General features: G+C 48.5%; 1 protein-coding gene across 1 annotated transcript; it reads left to right on the top strand.

Moving 5' to 3' along the window:
* Window positions 1-2,793: 2,793 nt before the first annotated feature.
* Window positions 2,794-13,128, top strand: ZDHHC19 (zDHHC palmitoyltransferase 19). Its single transcript, XM_083739836.1, has 9 exons — window positions 2,794-2,989; window positions 4,870-4,991; window positions 7,072-7,199; window positions 8,273-8,445; window positions 9,204-9,309; window positions 9,588-9,658; window positions 10,304-10,553; window positions 12,175-12,235; window positions 12,910-13,128. The coding sequence occupies exons 1-9, from the start codon at window positions 2,886-2,888 to the stop codon at window positions 13,038-13,040; spliced, it is 1,146 nt and encodes a 381-aa protein (XP_083595962.1). The 5' UTR covers window positions 2,794-2,885; the 3' UTR covers window positions 13,041-13,128.
* The last annotated feature ends 1,868 nt before the right edge of the window (window positions 13,129-14,996 follow it).

The following is a 14,996-nucleotide window of genomic DNA, read 5'->3' as shown; positions in this document are numbered from 1 at the left end:
GATGGGCCATTGGCCTGATCCTGCAGGCTCTTTGTACGTTCTTATTTCAACCTTGCCAAAATATTCTGTTCCGTTCTCCTTGCCATATCTCAGCTAGCCAATAACGTCTACCTCTCTTTCAAATCGGAACCAGTGAAGGCGGTGAAGGTCCTGTGTGAGTAACTGAAGGCGGTTGGAGGATGGGTGGTGGCTAACAGATTGAGGCTGAATTCTGACAAGACAGAAGTACTGTTTTGGGGGGACAGGGGGTGGGCAGGTGTGGAGGACTCCCTGGTCCTGAATGGAGTAACTGTGCCCCTGAAGGGCAAGGTGCGCAGCCTGGGAGTCATTTTGGACTCGCAGCTGTCCATGGAGGCGCAGGTCAATTCTGTGTGCAGGGCAGCTGTCTACCAGCTACATCTGGTACGCAGGATGAGACCCTCCCTGCCCGCTGTCTGTCTCACAAAAGTGGTGCACGCTCTGGTTATCTCCCACTTGGACTACTGCAATGTGCTCTATGTGGGGCTACCTTTGCAGGTGACCTGGAAACTACAACAAATCCAGAATGCAGCAGCTAGATTGGCGACTGGGGGTGGCCGCCGAGACCACATAACACCGGTCTTGAAAGACCTACATTGGCTCCCAGTACGTTTCCGAGCACAATTCAAAGTGTTGGTGCTGACCTTTAAAGCCCTAAACAGCCTCAGCCCAGTATATCTGAAGGAACATCTCCACTCCCATTGTTCTGCCTGGACACTGAGGTCCAGTGCTGAGGGCCTTCTGGTGGTTCCCTCACTGCAAGAATCCAAGTTACAGGGAACCAGGCAAAGGGCCTTCTCGGTAGTGGCACCTGCCCTGTGGAATGCCCTCCCACCAGATGTCAGAGAGAACAACAACTACCTGACTTTTAGAAACAGATAGGTAGCCGTGTTGGTCTGCCAACACGGAAGAAGTGTGCATGCACACGAAAGCTCATACCAAGAACTGACTTAGTTGGTCTTTAAGGTGCTACTGGAAGGAATTTTTTTTGTTTTGACTTTTAGAAGACAGCCATGTTTAGGGAAGCTTTTAATGTTTAATAGGTTATTGTATTAGTTTAATAGGTTATTGTATTTTAGTGTTCTGTTGGAAGCTGCCTAGAGTGGCTTTGGAAACCCAGCCAGATGGGTGGGGTATAAATAATAAATTATTATTATTATTATTATTATTATTATTATTATTATTATTACCAAGGTGCTGAATTTGAGGGCTTCCTATTGCACTCTGCCACTGAGCTATGGAAGCTCCTTTGTCAATTGCCATAACTCATTCTGGCTTCGAAGACCTGATCCCCCTCCACTGCCTTCCTTTCCCTTCTCCTCCCCTTCTCCCTGTGTGTCTTAGTAATTTGTAAGCTTGGTGGCAGAACCGCCCCCGTCCCACTCACCCACCCGGTTTTTATTGATGTGTGCTGCTTCAAGAGCCAATAATTGTATTTTATGGTTTGCATTGAAATTGTTTGATTGCTATAAGGAAACGACTCCAAGGTCACTTGTAGCAGAAAGCTATTTGGAAATCCGGGACTCTGAAGGACAAAGTGAGAAGCAGTGATTCCTTTCGTGAAGGTCCCGGCATTTTGGTGGCAATCGGAGGCTCCGCCTTTATGCGGAACCCGCAAGCAGGATCCGGGCACAAGAGGAAGTGAGTCCCACAGTTGATGAGCTAGCCATTGGGGGCTGAGCGGACCTGGCAGGTTCAATGGCAAACTGACAAAGCACGCCCCCCAAAAGTCAACCCCTAATGGAAACGCTTTTGGAGAAGAAACGGCTGGTATGTGTCAGGCTTCCGGGAATCCAGTCGCTCCCAGGGTGGCTGGCCAAGAAATAGATAAACAAGGAGAGTTCTTAGCAAGTCTTTTATTCAATATTCACAGAGAGGGGCTTTGAAAAGTGCCTCTCTTGCAATGATGGCATTGCTCCAAGTAAACCCCCACCCCTTCCGCCTCTCCTATTACACGTCTTCCCTATGTTGGCTGATCTCTGCCTTCTGCCTCTGAGCTTTCTGTTCTCCTCCTTTCCATGCCCGCTGGGTTCTGGGAGAAGAGGGGATGCTGTCAGCTGTCTCTCCCCTGGCCCTTCTTCCTCCTGCTCCTCTCCCAACATTTCCCAGCTGCTCCCCTCTGCAGCCTCTGATCTATGACCTTCTGCAAACCGCCGTTCTAAATCTATACTGTCTCCCTCTTCTCTAGGCAAAGGGAGCCCTGACCATTAGGTCCAGTTGTGGCCGACTCTGGGGTTGCGGCGCTCATCTTGCTTTATTGGCCGAGGGAGCCGGCATACAGCTTCCGGGTCATGTGGCCAGCAGGACTAAGCCGCTTCTGGCGAACCAGAGCAGTGCACGGAAACGCCATTTATCTTCCCGCCGGAGTGGTACCTATTTATCTACTTGTACTTTGACGTGTTTTCGAACTGCTAGGTTGGCAGGAGCAGGGACCGAGCAACGGGAGCTCACTCCGTCGCGGAGATTCGAACCGCCAACCTTCTGATCGGCAGGTCCTAGGCTCTGTGGTTTAACCCACAGCGCCACCCGCGTCCCTTTTTCCCTCTTCTCTAGGAACTGCTTTATTTGTGATGAATAAATGTAACCCCACCCCCTAAAGGTGGTCTTAGGGTGAGTCTTGTACGGAGCGCTCCCATAAGCCACCTGAGAGGCAGATGCCAGCTCCCAGCATCCTTTGCACTGTGGGCCCATTAATGGACTTCTTCCACCACCATGGCGATGTTCCACAACAGGGGAGACCCCCCGCTTCTGTCCTCGATCCCTTTGCCGCATCACAACATCGCCCTGGCAACAGACCAAGGGCGGTTCCATCCAGCTTGGGCCCAGCGACTGCTCCAACAGCTTTCCCTGGCTCTTCCCCTCGAGACATGGGGTTTGCCCAAGATGGATGCCAATCTCTCACTTCCAGCATCTTTGCTTCTTTCCACTTCAGCACCCTGATGGGTCTTAGCTGCCTCTTCTTTACTTTCCCGTAAGTATGAAGGCGGATCTGGGATGCCCAAGTCGAGGAGCAGCCGTTGGCAATGGCGCTCGGCTGGCCATTTTGAACTGAACGATCCCATCTTAGGGTAGGGTAAGAGGTAAGGGATGCGAGAAGAGGCCTGCTGGATCAGACCCAAAGGGTCAGCCGGTCTCACTAAGGTAAAGGTAAAGGGACCCCTGACCATTAGGTCCAGTTGTGGTCGACTCTGGGGTTGCAGTGCTCATCTCACTTTATTGGCCGAGGGAGCCGGCGTACAGCTTCCGGGTCATGTGGCCAGCAGGACTAAGCCGCTTCTGGCGAACCAGAGCAGCACACGGAAATGCCGTTTACCTTCCCGCCGGAGTGGTACCTATTTATCTACTTGCACTTTGATGTGCTTTCAAACTGCGAGGTTGGCAGGAGCAGGGACTGAGCACAGTGGCGTAGCGTGGGTTGTCAGCACCCGGGGCAAGGCAAATAATTTGCGCCCCCTAACCCGTGGATTTGCGCCCCCTAACCCGTGGATTTGCGCCCCCTAAAGCTAACCCCCAGATGTTGCACCCGGTGCGGCAGGGCCCCCCTGCACCCCCCATGCTACGCCACTGACTGAGCAATGGGAGCTCACCCCATTGCAGGGATTCGAACCGCCGACCTTCTGAGCCAAGTCCTAGGCTCTGTAGTTTAGACCACAGCGCCACCCGCGTCTCACTAGATCCCAACAAATGGTGTACCTAGAGGTGCTACGTAAACCTTTTCTGCACTTTTAATATCTTAGTCCCTGCAATCTGGAGCAGCAGAATACAAGCTTCCTCCATCTTCCATGGGGCAGCCCTTTAGATCAGGGGCCGGCAAAAAATTTTAGCCGCGGGCTGGTCCACTGTCCCTCAGACCTTGTGGTGGGCCAGAGAAACAGCACGGGGGGGGGAGGAGCTGGAAGAAGAGGCGAGGGGGGCAAGTAATCCTCCCCCCCCCAGCCGCTGCACTTACCTTCCCAGGGGCTGCCACTGCCACCACCGCCGCAGCTTCTCGTGAGTAGGCAGAGCGAGCTCGTCCACTCCACTCTCTGGCTCACAGGAGCACCAAGGCGACGGCGACAGAGGGAAGATGAACAGCGCAAAAGGGCTGGCTCTGGAGAGGGGCTGGAACCCACAAAGCCCAGCCCCCTTCCTCCTCTAGGCAGGGCAGGAAGAAGCCAGGAGGAGGGAGGGAGGAGGCGCCGCCACGCTGTGCAGGGGGGGATGGTGCAGGGGAAAAAATGTTGCAGCCTGAACAAACAGAATCCCCACACCGATCCACGTACAGTCCATGGGCCAGATCCTGAAGGCAACTGGGCCTGATCTGGCCCGCAGCCCTTAGTTTGCTGACCCCTGCTTTAGATATTTGAAGATGGCTATCCTATCATCTCTCAGTCTCCACATGCCAAACTCCCTCAAACGTTCCTCATAAGGCTCGGCTTCCAAACCTTTGGTCTTCTTGGTTGTCCTCCTCTGCACGCATTCCAGCTTGTCAATATCTAAAAGGCTTCCTTTCTCCTGGAGGGTAGGCCCCGAACCAAAGGTTTCAAGTTACGATAAAGTAGATTCTGACTTAACATCAGGAGGAACGTTTGGACAGTGAGAGCTGTTTGACGGTGGAACGGTCTCCCTCGGATGGTGGTGGACTCTCCATCCTTGGAGGTTTCTAAGCAGAGGTTGGATGGCCATCTGTCATGGATGCTTGAGCTGAGATTCCTGCATTCCAGGAAGTTGGAGGAGATGAGCCGAAGGGTCCCTTCCCATTCTATGATTCTTAAACTGTGGTGGGCACAGGACCTTTTTCTTCCAAGGTTAGCTTCTTCTGTGGGCCGAAGCCAAGGTCTCGCCCCAACCTCCACCTGCTTCCTCCCACAGGTGCAGCTGGCTGGCCCTCCATGTGTCCTGGGCCTTCCCCACCATCTGCGGCCTCCTCTTCATCCCAACCATTATCTACTTCCTCCTCACCAGTTTCACAGACACTGGAATCCTCCACAAAGGTAAGTGGGCAGGGGCTGCCTTTCCACCCTGCCACCCTACGACCAAGCTGCAAGATCTGGACTCTCTCCATGCAGACGGAAGGTCTAAATCAGGGGTCTGCAACCTTTAAGACAAAAAGAGCCACTTGGACCCGTTTCCGAAGGGAAAAAAACTGGGAGCCGCAAAACTCATCATTATAAAAATAATTTTGTCACTTTTTTATTATTTCTTTGTTTGACCCCTCAGAATTACTCCTCCTCATAGAAATAAACGTTAAATTAACAAGTTACCTTTTTGTGTGTTCTTCACTCCCCTTCAAAACAGTGACCAGCGTACATGCCCCCTTTCAATGCAGTGACCAGCGCACATGCCCCGTACAATGTAGCGGGTGGGCGGGCGGGAAGGTGACGTTGGGACGGTGCGTGACTAACGCACGCACTGCCCCCATGCGACGTCACAGCCAGTACAGCGCCTGCCACAGTGGGGAGTGTCGGGGTGCACAATGCACCTCCTCCCCTCGCTAGTATCCGCCCCGGAGCCGCGGCAAAGGTGTAAAAGAGCCACATGCGGCTCCGGAGCCGCGGGTTGCAGACCCCTGGTCTAAATAGTAAACTGAATGAGTGACTGCAGTACATTGTTTGTTGCTTTCATTTTATGGATCAATGGTCTCGTTAGATAGTAAAATTCATGTTAACTTGCTGTTTTAGGGGTTGTTTTTTAAAAGTCTGGAACGGATTAATCCATTTTGCATTACTGTCTGTGGGAAAGCGCGGCTTGGTTTTGGAACGCTTTGGTTTTGGAACGGACTCCCGGAACAGATTAAGTTTGAGAACCAAGGTACCAATGTATGTACCATATTTCTTAAGGCTACGACAGTCTCCGCTGTGCCTCAACCCTCCAAAGGAACACAGACCTCGCATGAGTGCCCTAGAACCCCTTGGAATCTTGCAGAGAGTGAGGGTGGCACCCAACCTTTGTAACACTGTTTCTAAAAATGGAGGACTTTGATCCAAAGATCGTCAAGTGAATCGGAGAATTATACATCGGTACCTTGGTTCTCAAACGTAATCTGTTCCGGGAGTCCGTTCCAAAAGCAAAGCATTCCAAAACCAAGGTGCGCTTTCCCATAGAAAGCAATGCAAAACAGATTAATCTGTTCCAGACTTTTAAAAACAACCCCTAAAACAGCAATTTAACATGAATTCTACTATCTAACGAGACCATTGATCCATAAAATGAAAGCAACGAACAATGTACTGCAGTCACACAATCAATCAATCAGTAACTGAACTGGGCTCCATACAGTCACAAAAACAAAACAAAAAGAGCCACGAAAACAAAAACGCAAAATGAATAGCAGAAACAGACAGACCTCAGGGTAACACTCAAAACGGAAGTGTAACACTCAAATTGGCGCACGTTTGACTTCTGAAAAAAGTGTGCAAACCGGAACACTTACTTCTGGGTTTGCAGTGTTTGGGTTCCAATTTGTTTGAGTACCAAGGTATTTGAGAACCAAGGTACCACCGTAGCTCCGTTAGGAAAATGGGGGAGTCTCCTAACAGCTCCCAGAATCCTTTGGGGGAAGCCATGACTGTTTAAAGTGGTATCACGGCGATTTAAATGTGTCTTCTTCTTTGGCGATCCCTCGTAGCCGAGTAAGATTGTCTTCCATAAACAGGGTTTTAACAATGAGTCCGTAAGTGACTGTGGAGGCCAATTCTGGATCCACACGTCCTTCCACAGTGGGGACATAGGTTTCTGGGCAGGAGTTGATCAGTGAGGGTTTGCCAAGCGTGCCTTCCTCTTAGCACGTTTCTCCCTTGCGTCCTGAGTTCGAGTGTCTTCAAAGCCCATGACACCTTTGGTCAAGGCTGTTCTCCAATTGGAGTGCTTGCAGGCCAGTGTTTCCCAGTTGTTGGTGTTTATATTACATTTTTAAAGATTTGCCTTGAGACAGTCTTTAAACCACTTGTGTTGACCACCAGCATTACGCTTTCCATTTTAAAGTTCGGAATAGAGTCGTCTTTAAATGTGTGGTGTGCACATGGCCTGACTCCGAACCTGCTTTCTCCCTTCTCTGCTTCCTTCCACGGCCAGGCATTGAAGAAGAACTGGTGAACCAGGCCTTCACCATGAAAGACCTCAACCAGCACTGGTGCAACAAATGCCAGCTCTACTGCCTGCAGCACACCTTCCACTGCTCCTGGTGCAACACCTGTGTGGAGGTAAAGAACGACAGCGGCCCCTAGGGGTACAGGAGGAGCTCGACTTGGTTCGCATTTAAAGTAAAACCTGTTACCTAGTTTGCACTTTCTGGAGCACAGTGCAAACTGAAATGCAGCCACGCTTCAAAATTTGGCACGTTTCAGAATTCTGCAGCGCTGTTCTCCGGTCAAGCTCTGTGTGCAACAATGCGTATACTGCTGCAAGGTGTGCGGATAACATGCAAAAAGGCAATATATTGGGGGATATTACTTGCAAAAATATGTATGTTTGTGAAAAAACATACACCATAGGATTCCCCCAACTTCCGCTTCCAGTTTGTTTCTCCTTTCACCCACTTTGCTGCCTCCTTAAAGAAAAAAAATACGAATAACGTATTTATACAATAACATCAAACCTAAAATCATAAAAATAACAGTGAATACACCATATTATTTCTCTATCTACACATTTTCTAATAATAATGTGGATGTTCATTTAAATCCTACCATCAAGTCTATAGACTTCCTTTGTTTCTGCAAGTTTAATATAAATGGTTCCCATTCTCTCTGTTGTCTTTTCCTCTTAATCTGTCATTTTTTTTCCAGTTCTGCATAGTTCATCAACTTCTCTTGCCTTTGTTCTTTAGTTAGTATTTCTCCAGTCTTCCAATTTTGTGCAATCAACATTCTCGCTGCTGTAGTGGCATACACGAATATAGTCCTTGTTATGTACTGAAGTTCTCACCCTGGGCCAGCAAGGGGATACTGTAGATAGTTTTCACTCAGGTCCACATATGCAAATACGGGATTGAAAGTGACATTCAGTGATTGGATAGTTACAGAAAGTGGTTACAGTTGCGTTGTAGTGGAGCTCTATATAAGCAGGCTAACTGAACCCTTCAGTTCAGTTCTGTCCTGGCCTGTGAATAAACAAGAATCGCTGTGTCGTCTGATATGTTCACCCACAACTCAACAGTCCTCTTTTCGTTCGGTATATCTTGGCTTAAAATACCTAATAAAAAGGCTTCTGGTTGTTTTTACAAAAGTTATTTTCAACATTTTCTTCAGTTCATTATACTGTATATCATCTGCAGGAATTCGACCACCACTGCATGTGGGTCAACAACTGCATTGGCTACCACAACCTTCGCTTCTTCATCTTCTTTGTGGCCTTCCTGAGCGGCTACGACCTGGCGGTGCTGGCTTCCTGCCTGGTCTATCTGGCATTCAACTCCCAGCAGGCTTTCAGTGTGGAGAAGATCTGCACGTATCCTTCAGAAAGAAGTTCCCCTCCCTCTCCTGTAACGCTGGGATTCAAAGAATCCTGGGAGCTGTAGTTTGCTAAGGGTGTTGAGAGCTGTTAGGAGACCCAGATTCCCCTCCCAGAACTACAATTCTCTGCTTCTTCTTTCTTTCTTCTTTGGCGATCCCTCGTAGCCGAGTAAGATTCTCTTCCATAAACACGGTTTTAACAATGAGTCCATAAGTGACTGTGGAGGCCAATTCTGGATCCACACGTCCTTCCACAGTGGGGAGATTGGTTTCCGGGCAGGAGTTGATCGCGGTGTGGATTTGCCAAGCGTACCTTCCTCTTGGCATGTTTCTTCCTTGTGTCCTTGAAAGCCCTAAACAGCCTCGGTCCAGTAGACCTGAGGGAGTGTCTTCACCCCCATTGTTCTGGGCCTTCTAGCGGTTCCCTCATTGCGAAAAGCAAAGCTACAGGGAACCTGGCAGAGGGCCTTCTCGGTGGTGGCGCCTGCCCTGTAAAACGCCCTCCCACCAGAAGTCAAAGAGAAAAACAACTACCAGACTTTTAGAAGACATCTGAAGGTTTAGGGAAGTTTTTAATGTGTGATATTTCAATGTATTTTTAATCTTTGTTGGAAGCTGCCCAGAGTGGCTGGGGAAACCCAGCCAGGTGGGTGGGATACAAATAAATTATTATTATTATTATTATTATTATTATTATTATTATCATCATCATCATCATCATCTGTCCGTCTTCCTTGACTCCGGTGCTTCCAGAGTGCTGGTGACCATCCCCACCGCATTCTACTTGGTGCCTCTGCTCCTCCTGGTTTGCACCCAGATCCGCTACATCTTAGCTGCTCATCACAGCTGCAAATTCCAGGTGCCGCAGGGGCGAACATGGCGGAGGCGGGAGGAGAGAGACTGCTCCTTGTGCGTGGAGCCGCCTGGTCTGAGTTCCTAGGGATGCAGAGCACCAAAGGATGGCGGTCAGAGCTGTGTGTGCCGCTGTGCACCATCGCATGTGCCCAAGACAGGGTCCCACCAACCTTGGAGAGCTCCCCGAGCCCTTGACCCCGAGCCCAGCAGAGGCTGCCTGTTTTTGCTGCTGCTGCTGCTGCTTCCCATTCCATCTCTGACCTCCCTCATCTCTCTCCACAGGCTCTGTCCTTCAAGCAACCTTTGGCCTTGAACTGGCAGGACTCAGGGTGGTGCAAGAGGCACAGAACCAAGTGCGTGACTCGGGGCTCAGGGCTTCGCCATCCTTTCTTGGGGGTGACCTCTGGGTGTGGAGGGTTAGGGGCTCCCATCCCGATAGGGGAAATCTTTAGCTGGCAGGTGACGGAATCGCATTTTTGGACCTCCCCTCTATACGCTCATGAGGAGTGGGCAGTGTTAAGTTGTGGGTGAACATATCAGACGACACAGCGAATCTTCAAACAGCTCTTGTTTATTCACAGGCCAGGACAGAACCGAACTGAAGGGTTCAGTCAGCCTGCTTATATAGAGCACCAGTACAATGTAACTGTAACAACTTTCTAAAACTATCCAATCACTGAACGTCACTTTCAATCCCTTATTTGCATAACCATCTACAGTATCCCCCTGCTGGCCCAGGGTGAGAACTTCAGTACATAACAGGCAGGCATGGAGGAGGCAGCACTTGGCAGAGGCTGAATTTCAGAAGAAGCGCTCAGTAAATACCGGGTGCAATCTAACCGCCTTCACACAAGCTTTGCGCAAGCAAGTAGGGAGGATGCTCAATGAGCAGGTTGCCTGGAGGAGCTCTTAAGTCAGAAAAGAGTCCTTCCCACCACAATGACACACCCATGCAACCCAGTTTCATCTGCACCCTCCTTTCCATGCTCTTCTTGCAGGTACAGAGTGAGGTCCTCCGGAGCGATGGCCCTGGGGGCCGCCGAGGCCGCTGAGCTCTGCCACGTCCCCTGGGTCTCCAGCATGGGTTCGGCCATCCCCGGCTCCTGCCCTCACAGCTGCTCCCAAGACCTGTCCCGCCAGCAGAAGGTGCTCAAGGCTTGGCGCCACTTCCTGTCCGCCATGGGGAGCCTTCTGCACCGAGAGGGTCCCAGGCTGGGAGGAGCGTCGGCAGAAAAGGCAGAGAAGCAGGTGAGTTGGAGGTGGAAAGAGATGCCTGTGGGATTGCCTTTTGCCTGACGCATGGGCCTGTCCGCACCTCAGTTTGATGTGGAATAGGTACCCATTGCGTGCTCCTTCATTACCAGGTTCAAGCTGCCCATAACAACTTGGGACCGGTTCACCTAAGAGATCGCCTTGTCCCATATATTTCAGTGGAACTTTCAGGTGCCACCCAGCACCTGTTTCACATTCGTAAGAACTCAAACTTGTAGTGTGGCAGCGCCTAGCCTTTGGAACTCCCTGCCAATTGATATCAGGCAGGTGCCTTCACTGTGCTCTTTTCGGTGCCTGCTAAAAACATTCTTGTTTAGACAAGCCGGTTCGAATCCCCGCAACAGGGTGAGCTCCTGTTGCTCGGCCCCTGCTCCTGCCAACCTAGCAGTTCAAAAGCACGTCAAAGTGCAAGTAGATAAATAGGTACCGCTCCGGCAGGATGGGCAATGGCAAACCTAGACAGCATCTTAAAAAGCAGAGACATCACCTTGCCAACAAAGGTTCGTATAGTTAAGGCTATGGTTTTCCTAGTAGTGATGTATGGAAGTGAGAGCTGGACCATAAAAAAGGCTGATCGCCGAAGAACTGATGCTTTTGAATTCTGGTGCTGGAGGAGACTCTTGAGAGTCCCATGGACTGCAAGAAGATCAAACCTCTCCATTCTGAAGGAAGTCAGCCCTGAGTGCTCACTGGAAGGACAGATCCTGAAGCTGAGGTTCCAAAACTTTGGCCACCTCATGAGAAGAGAAGACTCCCTGGAAAAGACCCTGATGTTGGGAAAGATGGAGGGCACAAGGAAAAGGAAACGACAGAGGACGAGATGGTGGGACAGTGTTTTCGAAGCTACCAGCATTAGTTTGACCAAACTGCGGGAGGCAGTGGAAGACAGGAGTGCCTGGCTTGCTCTGGTCCAGGGGGTCACGAAGAGTCAGACATGACTAAATGACTAAACAACAAAGCAGTAGTAATAAGAAATTGAGGATCTTCAGGATCTGTCCTTCCAGCGAGCACTCAGGGCTGATTTCCTTCAGAATGGATACGTTTGATCTTCTTGCAGTCCATGGGACTCTCAAGAGTCTCCTCCAGCACCAGAATTCAAAAGCGTCAATTCTTTGGTGATCAGCCTTCTTTATGGTCCAGCTCTCACTTCCATACATCACTACGGGGAAAACCAGAGCTTTAACTATACGGACCTTTGTTGGCAAGGTGATGTCTCTGCTTTTTTACTACTGCTTGGCTCTCTTAAATAGGGCTATGTCTAAAACTTGTCATTGAGGTTTTCATACCTTTTTTGCAAACTCAGTGAAGCGTTTCAGTCCTGCTCTTGAGTTTGTTTTAAAATCATTGAAGGTTTAAAATTTCTTTATTTCCTTCTGAGGAGACTGATGATTTCAGTGAAACGAGTTTTGTAGCTGGCATCTCGTTAAGTCTTTGTTTAATTCTAGGTTGATTTTTTCCCTTAAACTTTTTGATTTTTGTTGTTTAGTTTAACTCTATATCCGATTACTTCTTATTTCAGGGATTTTCGCGGCACTTCATTTGTTTTTGTGTAATCTCTTGGTTCCGTGATTGTCTTTTTCCCACTGCCTCCTTCCAGGTTGGCAAGAAGAAATCCAACTGGCAAATGAACAGCCAAGCAAGGATGGTGGAGATCCCTAGTGAGTAGATCTTCTGTTGCGGCTGACAAATCCCAGTGGTCCAGCCAGCCTCTGCAGGGGTCCACTGAGGGGCAGAGAAGGCTGCTGGGGTGGGTGGGTGGATGCTGAACAGGTAAGGCATCAACGTCTGCTTACCTGAGACGAGCGCTGCGTCATGTGACCACTTTTATAGGTGAGTCTTAGATCAATCTCTCCCTGTATTCCCTCAGCAGAGGTCTGCCACAGCTGTTTCTGGCAGCATTTATGTTCCAACAGCGGCCAGGTATTCACAATTGCATCAAGGGAAACCTGGGACCCAGAAAAAAAACAAGGACAAATAACTCTTCCAAAATCATATATGTACCAACACTTTGGACTGCCTGTCTATCCCACTGTATATTCCTTTTTTTTACAAATGGATGTACTCTTATAAATAACCTTTTTTGACACCTGGGAATTTCAGTCTGAATTATCCGCAACACAAAGGACTCTGGGGGTTTTTTTGGAAAGTACTTTTAATCATTTTTTTTCAGTTCATTATGGATCATTTCCCAGTACTCTTTTTACCCTTTTACAAGTCCACCACATATGAAGGAACGTTCCTCCACCTCTTTGCACTTATCTGATTCGGACTTATACATCTTAGTAAGTCTACTCAGAGTTAAATACCATCTGTTATTTTCTTTCCCTGCCAGTTCCCGACATGCTGGATTCTGTGGAGCTTCTGGATCCGGATCAGGACCTGCACTGGAAATGCCAGATCCACGGGAGCCGGCGACCTGCTTCCTCTCCCACGGCCACCCTCCTCTCCGTGTCCGATATCTGAAGTGTGGGGGGTCTCACAGGCTTCTCCTTTTCTTTCCAGTGAACCTAGTTTTGTGAAGCGAAAACTGGATAAAAGTGTTTGTAAAGTCGCCATCCTGCGTGCAAGTTCATTTCTTGTTCGTTCAGGTTGGGGTTGTGGGGGGAGTGAAGATGAGCCCTTGCAGGAGAGTGTTATGTACTGAAGTTCTCACCCTGGGCCAGCAGGGGGATACTGTAGATAGTTTTCACTCAGGTCCACATATGCAAATAAGGGATTGAAAGTGATGTTCAGTGATTAGATAGTTACAGAAAGTGGTTACTGTTGCATTCTAGTGGAGCTCTTTATAAGCAGGCTGGCTGAACCCTTCAGTTCTGTCCTGGCCTGTGAATAAACAAGAGCTGTTTGAAGACTCACTGTGTCGTCTGATATGTTCACCCACGACTTAACAGAGACCAGTAGAAAAAAGACAGTTACGGAACCGAGAAATTGCACAAAACAAATGAAATACTGTGAAAATCTCTGAAACGAGAAGTGATCGACTAAAAATATTATCTTATGGAAATAAATCAAAAGGTTTAAGGAAAAAATTAGAAAAACCTAAAATTGAATAGAGCCTTAACGGAATGCCGGCTACAAACCGCGTTTCACTGAACTATTCAGTTTCTTCAGAAGGAAATAGAAAAATCATGTACCTTAAATGACCAAAATTCAAAAAAAGGGGTAGAACTCCCAAAACTTCTGAAGTATTATAATCCTGGCTTGACTGAGGTGAAGCAAAGCGCAGTAATAAAGGATTGAGGACTCAAAGGTACAGTTTCTAATACTGAATTTACAAAAAAGGGTTTGGAAACCTCAATGGCAGGTTTTAGACAAAGCCCAACTTAAAGAAAGCAAAGCACAGTAATAAAGTGTTGAGGACTCAGCTGTGAAAATTCTAGTGTTGCCTTTACAAAAAGGTTTAAAAAACCTAAATGGCACAAATTCAAAGAAAGGAATACAAGATAAGCTGTTTTAGATTTTAAACAAACTCAAGAACAGGGCTGAAACGCTCCCATGGTCTAGATGTTACTGCTGATGTTAAAGGCTGGTCTTCTCCTTTTCTTTCCAGTGAAACTAGTTTTCTGAAGCAAAAACTGGATAAAAGTGTTTGTAAAGTTGCCAACAAAATATTAAAAACACAATAAAGCATCAACCATTAAAAACTTCCCTAAACAGGGCTGCCTTCAGATGTCTTCTAAAAGTCAGATAGTTGTTTATTTCCTTGACATCTGATGGGAGGACGTTCCACAGGACTGGTGCCGCCACCGAGAAGGCCCTCTGCCTGGTTCCCTGTAACTTCGCTTCTGGTCTGACTCTGTATGGCTTCCCCTGCACAGCGAACAACCTCATACTTGTTTGCAGCTCCAGGTAGATGAAACGGGAGCCGAGGGCACCATCAGTCCAGGGGAGCAAGTCATTTCCCTCTGTTTACAGGTAAGACTTACCTGGCCTTGTTCCCAGAGCACTTTTATTGTCATTTCTAGGTTTGCCTCTAGGTGGCAGCAATACTCCTCCCTTTTCTGGGTCCACACTCTGCGTCTAACTAGGCACAGTTGCTAAATCATTGCTAAGAATCCCTTCACACCCAGGTTTGTTTGTTTTTGTACATTCAGTGTTGTGGGCTCAACAAAAGTTATTTAAATATACCTTCCTGAAGAAACCAGAGGCCTTTCTCCTGGGCATGGTCGGCCAATTGGTGCCAAAGAAGGACAGAACTTTCTTTATGTATGCAACAACAGCAGCAAGAATACTCATCGCAAAGTACTGGAAGACACAGGATCTACCCACTCTGGAAGAATGGCAGATGAAGATGATAGACTATATGGGACTAGCAGAAATGACCGGCAGAAACCGAGACCAGGGAGAAGAGTCAGCGGAAGATGATTGGAAGAAATTTAAAGACTATCTACAGAAACACTGTAAAATTAATGAATGTTA

This window comes from Podarcis gaigeae (genome assembly GCF_964106915.1).
Source record: "Podarcis gaigeae genome assembly, chromosome: 5".
NCBI lineage: Eukaryota > Metazoa > Chordata > Lepidosauria > Squamata > Lacertidae > Podarcis > Podarcis gaigeae.
This window is presented reverse-complemented; position numbering and strand designations above follow the sequence as displayed.